An 11,510-nucleotide genomic window follows, 5' to 3' on the forward strand; every position below is an offset into this window, starting at 1 on the left:
AAACACTGTTTAGTTTTTAATCTAGCACTTCTTTGCATTATAACCTAATGAAAATAATAAATTGTTAAATTTTAGGTTAATATTACGGATCACAATATTTCGACAGTTTACAATCTCACGAATTAGCTTGTACCTAGTATAATCTCTTTGACAATTTTATGACGACAGATACATACCTATTGAATTTGTAAGTATGATTATGTTATAACCTGGAGGAAGCATCAAAATGTGTCTAGAATATAAGTCTATATATATATATATGTACAATAAATTATTGTATATTATTTTTATATGAGCTTTTATTTAATTTTGAATTTGAGTTTGAGTTTCAGAGAACCCGTTGAACCGTATTACTTATTAGGTCCTAAATACAAAAGAAACAAACATCCAACATTTATCAAGCAAATTGTTAATTATTGTCAGATTTTATACCTAAGAATGAAATTGCCTAGAATTATATCTTCTTATACAGCATTTAAATGCTATAAAACTATACAAGTATGCAAGTAGCTAAAATATAAGTATCTTAACTGTTGGTCTCCTTGACGGGTATTACCGATCCCGATATAAAAAAAAAATGAAAAATTTGTTAAATCTTCTTTGATAAGAAGCTTATTACACAATAAACGAATACTATGATGATAACAATGCGTGGTACGAATAGTTCCCAAATCATCACCTGTTGTTAATTCGGGAAATTGTAAAATTAAATTGTGTGTTTTTGTGTTTGAAATGTTATTATCTTTGTGAAGAGTAACTATTGAGTTTCTTGCCGTATCTTCTCGGTAGATATAAAAATATTCATAAATAATTGTAAAAGTTTATATGAACGAAAAAATTTTTGAGTTAACAGTTTCTTAGTCGAAAAAAACATGTAACAAGCGTTCTTTAATTTTTATTTCGCTGTTTTAAGAAGCAAGTAACCTTCTGAATTGAAAATGATAAATCTGCATACTAGTATTTTCTTGTGTTTAATTTTACGCGAGTATTATACATTTAGAAATTAAAAACTTTTTAGCGGATTTTAAACGCGGATTTTGAATTTAAAATATTTATACATACATATTATACACGTGTATACTTATTTACTTAGGTACTTTGCACAAGATTAAGATGCAATAAAATGCAAAGTAATTTATGACCTGCACATGATTTATATATATTATCTTATACGAACTGTAAATTACTTTTAAAGTTTTGATGATACAAATACACAAGAGTCATGTTATTATTCAAAATTAAGATGATTTTTAATGTTTTATTTACGATAGGTTTAATTTTAATAACTGATGAATTTTTTTATAACGTTTCAGAACGGAAAATCGAAAATATACCAACCTATAAATTTTTTTTACTTATATAAGTACACTTAGTTTTGAATAGTACCTATAAAAACTTAATCAGTCAAAGTTTTCAGATGTTCCTGGTTACAGGACATACGGACTTCCAAACAATTATTTATTTATAAGTTTAAAACACAACATAAATCATAAGGGTTGAAACTTATGATTTGTCTAATATTAATATTTATGCGTAAATGGCTAAAAGTGCGACAGAAAATAAATACAGCTGGGTACTTTTTCTTCCAAGAAATGTATTTATTTATTTTAAAGAAAACTAAAAAACAAACTAATGATAGTTTTAACGAGTGTCGCGCTAGCTCTTATACTGAGTATGAGAAGTAATTTAATTATTAAATCTGTGTAAAAATACAGACTCAATAAATTATGATATTTTCAGCCGTCCTGATAGGTGTGCAAAGTTTGAATTAAATCTATCACTTTTAAGTGGCTCTAAAGGACTGATTACATACAAACATATAGTCGAAGCTAATAAAAGCGTGTTAAAAAAGAACTTGATTTTCGCAAGGCGCTTATGGAGCACTAGCTTCACGCCTGAGGTAGGCTTCATGACCTTTCCTTAGACAACTGTCGAAAAATGTATTAAAAATAAGATAAGTATGTATAAAAAGATGTAGATTACTATGAGGAAGGCTGTTACGCAATAATATGAGTATGCATTAAAAGACAGATATTAATTTGTTCACTTCAATTACATTAAAATGTCTACACAATTACATCAACCTGTTTTATAAAATTTTGGAATGACTATTACTATAATATATATCTAAGTAACAAGTTGAACATTTATTAGGAAATTCGAGTTTAAATGCGTGAATCGTTTCGTAAAAGCTATGGTTCCGTGACCAACCAAAGTTATGGTAATTTAACTGATTATTTTTATTTATTTTCCTTTGATCTGGCGACATAGCACTATTTTATTTCTTAATTTTTATGTCTTTTATTATTTATTTTTTATGACTCTTGTTAACAGTTTTTTAAATAATTGTTACAGAGAGCTAGAAAAGTAGGTGTATATTTAGGCTTGTCTGGGAGAAATGGTTTCTTTCATAAGGCCGCCAATTTGTATAATCGAATTGTGTGTTGTATAATTTATCTATGTCTGCAATGCGCATAAATTACAGTGTTTTTACGATATGTTTTATCATTTATTTTATGTTATGAATTTAAAATTGCACAATGATTTAAACGCTAACATTTTAACACTACATTGAGTGTAGGTACGTACCTACTTATATATGAGTTCATATTTATAACGATTACAGTTAACGCGGCTTGGATCGGACTGAGTTACATCTCTTCTAAAAAAAAAACAACCACCTCTCAGTTAGTTACTTTGTTTTTTAAAAACTACGCTCTAGAACCCTTAATGCAATATAAACATGTTAATTCCATTAGAAAATACGTTTTATATGAAACTAAAATTTGGCTCATTGTTCACTCATAAATTGACAGAACTTTAGCTATTTGAAACTGAAATTTATGTCGAATTCGAGTCGAATAGTATTTGCTTTTACAAATATTTTATTTATAAACTCGGACACATAATTTTCTTTTCACAGTAAAATAAAAATCATAAGCAGAACTCTAAAACTTTGTAGTTAAACACGACCATAATAGCGGAAACGCATTACATAAAATGATAAACTCTGAATTAATTAAGGTTTTATATCAATTAAACGTTTATATTATACTAGCTGCGCCCCGCGGTTTCACCCGCGTAAGTCCGTATCCCGTAGGAATATCGGGATAAAAAAAATAGATGTTGGCCGATTCTCAGACCTACCCAATATGCTTACCAAATTTCAGAGGAATCGGTCAAGCCGTTTCGGAGGAGTTTGGCAACGAAAACTGTGACACGAGAATTTTATATATATAGATTTTGTAAGAGCCAGGCTAAGCTGTTATTTCCGTTTTAAACGAAGGACGCTTGCACTATATTTTAATGAGTATACTTACCTACTTGAAGTATTTACTATTCAGTCCTTGCCTACAAACTAATATAGAGTTTTAATACTTATTTAATCCCACTAGTTATGCCCCGTATTTTATTAAATTCTTAATTTCAACCTTGTTTTTTTTTAATTTTAAAAAAAGCTTTTTTGTTATGTATGAGTGGGTGACCCACCTCTTTTCCGTCCAAAACATTTGTGGTAAATACCGATACGAAGCTCCAACTTCCACACATAAAATTGAAGTATTTAATATTAATTACATTTGTTTTATTTCAGCCCAAGTCTTCAACTATTTTCATTTCATATTTCACCGAAATGAGAGTAGTGCAATGGTTGATGAATATCGATTCAAGATGGCGGACTCCACAATGCTAGAATTAATATTTTTTCTCAACCCATTATATAAGGGTATTGAACTAAATGGCTTGACTGGTAAAATACTTTACTTGTTGCAATATGTTAAACTTTAAATTCAAGATGGCCGGAAAGACAAATGGGTCTTAAGTGTTATAATTTTTTTTTAACAGTGAATTCTCTACCACACCTTTTTCCCGGGACCCTGAAGAAGGGATATAGGTGATAGGATATAGGTGAAGCCACGGATGAAAAACAAGTAATTAAATACAAGAACAATAATAATAACGCGTTCAGGGAAATAATTATGATATAATATAAGTACTAGTTAATCAATGAGTTATAATAATTTGCTTTAATACTAAATAGTTTTCTAAACACTAAATACACACTACAGAAACTTTATTATGTAATGCGTCTTTCTTCCGTCGCATAAAACAATCTCTACAATTCATTTATTTCTACAACTCTCTCTCTCTCTTAATAAATTCTACTTCTCTACATAAAAATAACAACAGTAATATTTCTTCTACTTAATATCTACGTACATATTAACGTGAGTATCCGACGGCTACGAGCTTTCATGTAATTTTTTTCTATAGACCTGTTTAGATCTATCAAAAGTTATTTTTCTTTGGGTCATATTACTGAATTAAATTTTTAGTACACTTAAAGACTTTTTGTTACGAATTTTAAATATAAATTCATAAACCTGATAAATGTTGATTTGTAAAGAGTTTAATTGATTTTTATATCAATCTTTTTCGTCTTCCTTGCTACAAAAATATATCATAATTGGTTCCGCAATTCAAGTTTAAAAACACTAAATGACAGAGTTAGTTTAAAAACACTAAATGCATTAAGAAAAAACAAAAGACATGAACATTTTGCACCATGAGTGTTGTTAATTTAAAAAATTGTTGTTGTTGTGAAAAATGTTGTGTTGTAAGTTGTTTGTGAGGATACAATAAACGTGTACATTCAATTAATTCTTCGGTACAAGTTAAGTTATTTATGTTGGATAGTCAGTAGTTTTATAGTACTTAATTTCATGTTTAACATTCCTTTTTTTATATTTATCTTTAAATAATTTACAATTGTAAAGAAATAAATGTAGAGTTCTCTACTTTCTCAAGCTTCATATTGGGCATTATATATTTTTTTGAAAACAAGATTTCTTCACAAATTATAATGGGTGAAATATTAAAGAAAAATTGTCAAATAAAAAATAAAAAAATATGTATATTTCTACATGTTAACGGATATGTATAATATGCTTTATAATACTTGAACGAGAGATTCTAGTTACTGTGTCTAAATTGATTTATTCGGAATTTCTAACTATTATAGCATGACTAAGTATCCATTATGATCTGGAATCCTCTTATTATTTATGTATTCATTGTAAACGTTTTAATAATTTCATCAATATTTCATCACTTCCAATAACAACTGCATAATAACAAACTCTTTTTGTTGCATGACTCTACCATCCCTTATGTCATCTCTATATTTTATTTATATCTATTGCGACTATAGATATCATTGTTTATAATTATTTACATATTACTTTTACTTTACATATAATCTATTTTTATTACTATTGCAATATAATTTGTTCATTTTGAAGACTACCTAGGTACCTAATAGGTCTAATCCTAGTGAAGGGATAAAACTGTCACCTGCCGTATAACACCTGAAATTCGTAGCGACAACATTACTTAAAATTAAAAAATTATTTTTCGGTGTACAAACTGAAAAAATATTAGAGATTGACATCTGTATGTACACTACATCTGCTAAATTCGTAGTAACACGACTTTATAACCTGTTATCCCATATCTACCATAAAAAGCTCATAATACTTAAAAAACAAAACATACCCTTACTGCTTCCACCGTCTTCATTAGAGTCTTCGCTCGGCGGGCCATGCGGGGCCCGCGCCGGCAGCGGGTGAGGGAGTCGGGGCCTCGCCAGGAACGGCGGTGGGACTCCAAAGAACGGTAAGAACGGGGGCCACGTAGGCCTGGGCGCCAAACCGGCCGCCGCAGCCGCGTACAGCTGCAGCGGCGCCGGCAAACCACCTTCCAACACCATACCGATAATCCTTAACACCCACTTATACGCATTGTCACCACATCACATCACAAACACAACTGTGCTACCCGCGCCTAGCGACAGCACTGAGATGGCGCGCTCGGCCTAGGCGGAGCGTCCCCTTCCTTCCAAATTAATTCCCGCCTCTTTCATATTATAGATTTATTCCGTTGTGTCATGCTAAACAATAATACACCTTATGTCTTGCGAGTACAGAAGGATATTAAATGGAGGTTATAAATTAAGCTCGGCATACGTGAGAATAACGACACTGTTGCTGTTCGAATGTCGATGTCAAAATGGGCTCTGGAGGAATGGAATAGAGTTCACTTTTGTTGTATTTGTGATTATATATTGGATTGGCACTCATACGTTAGTATGGAGCGCAGTCGTAATCTTTTTTAGCCGCATGGCTCTATAAAAACACGTATAGACATAATCAGAAAGATGTTATGTTACAGATTGTTTCTAATATATTAGGTTTTGTAATATTTGTCGGTAGAGACTCAGAAAATAGAAATTGGTTGGTTAATAGAGTGTGATATCTCTACATTTCATAACGTTTACTAACATTATTAAATATTAAAATATTTGTGGTTGAATTGCATTCCTTAGGGTTTGTAATAAGTGTATGTTTTGGTGCTTATGATGCATAAATCAGAATCTTTTGTATGTATTTAACAGAAAAGTTTTGATTTATAATGAAGATAGATTAAAAATATTTTAATGAAAAATTTCCTACAATCGTTGTTTGAAAAGATTATTACGGCTCAATTTGTAACTAATTATATGGTACGGACTCAAAAGTTATTAACATATACAATAGGTGTTGCGTAAAACTAGATTACAGCCGCATTCTAATGACCGGACGAACTATCAATCATACAAAATTAACACGTTACAGATTGTGTTCTGACATTGATGAATCATAAATGAAAGGCAATCAATTTCACAATTCCTTATTCCATTAAACAAAAAAGCAATAACCTAATTGACATAAATAATAATAAAATATGTCAAGACGGGCGTAAGCGAGGCGACGTGACAGCTGTATCGGGGATCTCGCACTGAGCGAGCCGCTCCGCCCTCTGCGGGGCTCGCGCGCTCGCTCGCCGCGCGGGGCGGGGATTGGCGAGCGAGCTGAGCGAGGGGGGCGCGCGGGGAGGGGCGCGAGCGAGGGGGGCGCGCGGGGAGGGCGGGCTGGGCGGCGCTTGCCGGGGGTGACCGAAAGCTTAGCGTTGCATGAATTTAATTAGTGCGAGGAGCACCTCGGGCGCATTAGGAGCTGCGATGGGCGAAGCAATAAAAGATATAAAGGAATGAGTATAAATTAAAAGTTAAATAGAGGATGTGGCGAGTTAGAGGGAGAGGGCGCGAAGATAGTACACCCGTCCTGCTCCACCCTGGATGAACCGTAATTGTTTGACGACCTTATTAGTATCAGTTAAATGTCGCGCTCTCTTTTTCTCTGGCGAATTTAATTAGTTTTTAATTAGGGACGGCTTAATGAGTCTTTCAGGATAGGTATTTTAGCTTTCTCCGTTTGTTTTCGGAATATTGTTTGTATAATTGCTATTAACCCTCACTTTTAACATTAAACACTTGTTTAGTTTTAAACGAATATTAACAATTCATAACGATATTAAACGCGATCTTGTAAAAAATATGAATTGTTTCATTTGGAACGTTTGTAAATTTGTTAGTATCCTTATATAGATAGGTATATTCCTATAAATATCGACTTTTAATCAAGTGCAATAACAGACATAGGTAGGTAATATTACTATTTTACAAAATTTTATATACCTGCATCAGATATCTATTATATCTGAATGTAGGTATAATACTTAATTATACAATACCTATAGATACATAAAGTTAGTTATGTAGGTGGATACAGGCAACTTTTACCTCTTGTTTTACGAACTCACATACGAGATTTAATGGAAGTTTGCTGTGTAAATTATAAAAGTATAAAAAGTACCTACATTTAAACTTTCCACACAACCGACAACGGAAATAAATAACTAAAATTATCATAAAACCGAACGGTATCATAATAATTTTTCAATATATAAAACCAACTTCCATAAAATCTCGTTCAATAAAATCCAATAGAAAATAATACGCGGACATAACTTTCATAATAAACTGAAACGATCCCAAGCACATGCGCCTTCAGAACATCTATCTTCAATTCAGTTTAGATACCCATTCCCCGTCTCTTTTTATTGCCTGCAAAGTGATATTTGTATCCCGCTCTAGCATATTAGGCTGCCCATCCACGCTTCTGTCGTTAGTCCTCATTATAGCGTGGCTTACAGCGAGGCGAAAAGCGTTCGTCCTGAATGGGGCGCTTTACTTGTGTTATTGATGTTATATACGTTGGTCTTAATGTAGCATTTGTAAAATACTGTTCTTCTGTTTATTATACGGCGATCATTTGCAATGTCTGCTTACCTACGTAATAAATATCTATTTTCTTTACCTGTCATAATTACGATCTGTCAAATGTCAAAAAATGGCGCTAAAAAGTGTAACTATAAAATGGTTTCATTTTACTTTCTTTAGTTTTATAAACATCCATCTAATTATTTAACTATTCATAGCAACTTGATATAAAATACCAGAAATGTTATACGAATTAAATAACTGCATAATACACGGTTAAAGTTTTAATTAAACCAATCGGGGCATAGCGAATGTTTATTTTTTATTGATAACACAAGATGGATGACGGACACGCGCGAGCACAATTGATTTAAAATTAAAATGGCAACTCTATGATGGATGTGACGGTGGCACATCACGCCCCGACTTCCTGGGAATTCGAAGGGTTAACGATTAAACTAAACGATTTTCGCTAAACGTTTTAAGATCATATCCTATATTGTTTAGGTTATTTTCTAGGGAAGATTGATCTGCTTTATTGATAATGACGAATAATTATACTTACAATTAAAAATAAAGACATTTAGCGTATCTACTTGCGTAAGTATTCTATTCTTTTCTATATTCTGTGTATTACTAAACAATCTAAGTTATTCAAGAGCATATTTAAATAAGTTACATGAATACCATAGTCGATGAAAAGGAATAGGTGTATTAACTGAAACATGCATTGTCTTTTACATTTTATGTAACGGTTTATTATTTGATTCCTAATTTAATAAACGTAAATTCGTCACGTAGAAGTTAGAAACCCACTGTATGTACCTATTGGTACGTGTAGATGCAGGCTTCCTATCTCTTGCCTAAGCTAAGCTAATTACAGTAGGATGATCTAGTTTCACAAATAGATGCCTACCCAATAAAGCACAGACATATGTAAATTTCAACTTGAACTTTGAAATTATTCAAGATCCCGCCCTTAGTATGCATACAGCCACTTAAGTTACACGTTACTTAAGTGTGCTCTCAAAAAGCGGTTGGATTCATAATCTTGTTAGCACTCAAATTTGCATTAATTAAGGCGTCGAGGCCTCTGTCTAAACTCGTAGAGAGTTAGATAATATTCAAATGGTACATATAACGGCGAGACCGCGTCGCTCCCGAGCAATATAGAGTGTACCGTCGAGTTGAGAAGTGCTTTATTTAATTAATTTTAAAATTCTTGGTTCTTGATTCAAGTTAGGAAAGCGGATGGTGAGTGTCGTACTTTTCCAATCACAAAGTATACCTGAGAAAGTAAAGTGCTTGTTTTATTTCAATAATAAATTTCTAATGATCAATTGGAGCTTACATAAGATTATCAGATTTAAACTCATGCATTATCTTGTACATCAAGACAAGAAGAAATATAGTACGCAAACTTTCTATTGAAAATAGGATAAGTTTCCGATATAAGTAATCTTGTTTATGAGAGTCCAGCCTCCTTAGCAATTAGGCATATCGTGGTTATAGGTAAATAGTCCGATATCTTTGCAATATTTTTTGTATTTACACTTAAAACTTAAAAGTTCTACTATTATTGTCATCATCTTTATTATCATCATCAAAACACACATATTTTGATAAGCTGGAAAAAGCAGTTTTCACCATCGTGAGTCGGGGAACCGAAAGTCCATATTCTTTATCTTAGCCTTCACAGTCAATTATTTCATACCTTTCGTCAATCCTCGTCCTCTGCCTCTGCAAATTCATGGGCGGTGATGATCGCTTACCATCAGGCAAATACCTAATGCCTGTTGCCTGCTATGACATAAAAAAGTCTTGATTCCAGGATCAGGGTTTCCTTTTCCGATTCTGCAATGACATGAATTATGTTTTTTATGTTGAAGGTTATTAAATTATCATTTGCGTTTCGATAAAAAAGATAAATGTCTAAAATAAAACACGAGTAGCATACCTTAGGGTAAATGTCACAAAGATTGGTGGCCATAATGGTTATTATGGCCACCAATCACATAATTAGTAAGTAAACCCAAGTGTCCCAAAAACCCATAAAACCGCATAATATATCCATATGCCCGAAAACCTTAAGTATTCGGAAAACGCCTTTCCCACTTGCTGATCCTTCAGTGAGAGCATCGAGGGTACGCTCGACAATTTCCTCCTCGGGTAATTCACTAGGATTTAATTTAAATTAGTTTTGGCTTGGCTTAATAGCTTCCCCCAGTGGGTGGGGGTGTGGCTCCTGGCCAGGGGTAGTATTCTGGAAACGGAATATATTTAATTATTTTTGTGGACGTTTTTATATTGCTGCAGAGCGATTTGAGGGTAAGTAAGGTAGCTCATGTTGGTAAATAGTACATGTTTCTTTGGTTAACATATTTAGGTACTGCATTAAATTAAACGTAATGTTAACGCCAGTTAACGCCATCCAGTCAACTACATAACTCTTTTTACCAATTACCAAACAGTACCTACGTAATCCATATGATTGAAATATTCATACAAGTATTCGCGTCCACGTTAAGAATGTATGTTGTATATGTATGTAATATACATTGATGCTAATTTACACAAAGCTTTTGCCCTGCCTTTTTACAATCATAAGGACCAATATAATAAAAAAAACACATCGCTCTCTGCAATTGTAAACGTAATCCTAAAATGTGTATATATATGGGCAGATATATAATTTACTAGCTGTGTGCCCCAGCTTCGCCCGTACATGTATGTAACATAAAATTTTTGAAGTCGGTCCAGCAGATTTCGCGTGAAAACGCTAAGCACACAAAAATATAAAACTTCCTCTTTATAATATAAGTGTGGATATCACATGTTTCAGAATACGGTCACAAGTGTGTTTCTGGCACAGTAAATAAACAAAGTAATGGCAGAGAGCGTTGGCGTGATGTAGGTAATTATTTGTGTCTCTTTAAACACCGCCAATTATGCCTAACTTTATCATATTTACAACGCTCTAAGCCCGCGCGCCGATTTACAATAACATGTTTTACAAACTGTTCCACACGATTTCTTTTTTAATATTGTAATATTTGAACGAACTATAGCTTAATGAGAAGAGATTCAGTAGTTTTATTTTGAATAACTTCAACTAAGCGAACACGCTTAGCACTTCGCAGTTAATAACCTGGAGTAACCGTAAAATGGGTTTTTAAAAACTTTATAACCAATATACAAGAAAACGTATATGTACATAATTTTTTGATTCTCTCTCTATATCTGATATCACTAAATTTATTATCAAACGGGGCGTACTGGTTGTTTATCATAGTAAAACGTTCCTTAAACAACTTGCCCCAATGATTAACTTTTATTGAAATAAAATCTCAAG

General features: G+C 32.7%; 1 protein-coding gene across 1 annotated transcript in view; it reads right to left on the reverse strand.

The window, feature by feature from the left end:
• LOC119832440 (homeobox protein unc-4) overlaps positions 1-5,826 on the reverse strand; it is a 31,184-nt gene extending 25,358 nt beyond the window's left edge. Inside the window, exon 1 of the mRNA XM_038356110.1 lies at positions 5,554-5,826. Coding sequence (XP_038212038.1) covers positions 5,554-5,767 — 214 coding nt within the window. The 5' untranslated portion in view covers positions 5,768-5,826. The remainder of the gene's footprint in view (positions 1-5,553) is intronic.
• Positions 5,827-11,510: the final 5,684 nt, after the last annotated feature.

Source organism: Zerene cesonia, chromosome 15 (assembly GCF_012273895.1).
Source record: "Zerene cesonia ecotype Mississippi chromosome 15, Zerene_cesonia_1.1, whole genome shotgun sequence".
NCBI lineage: Eukaryota > Metazoa > Arthropoda > Insecta > Lepidoptera > Pieridae > Zerene > Zerene cesonia.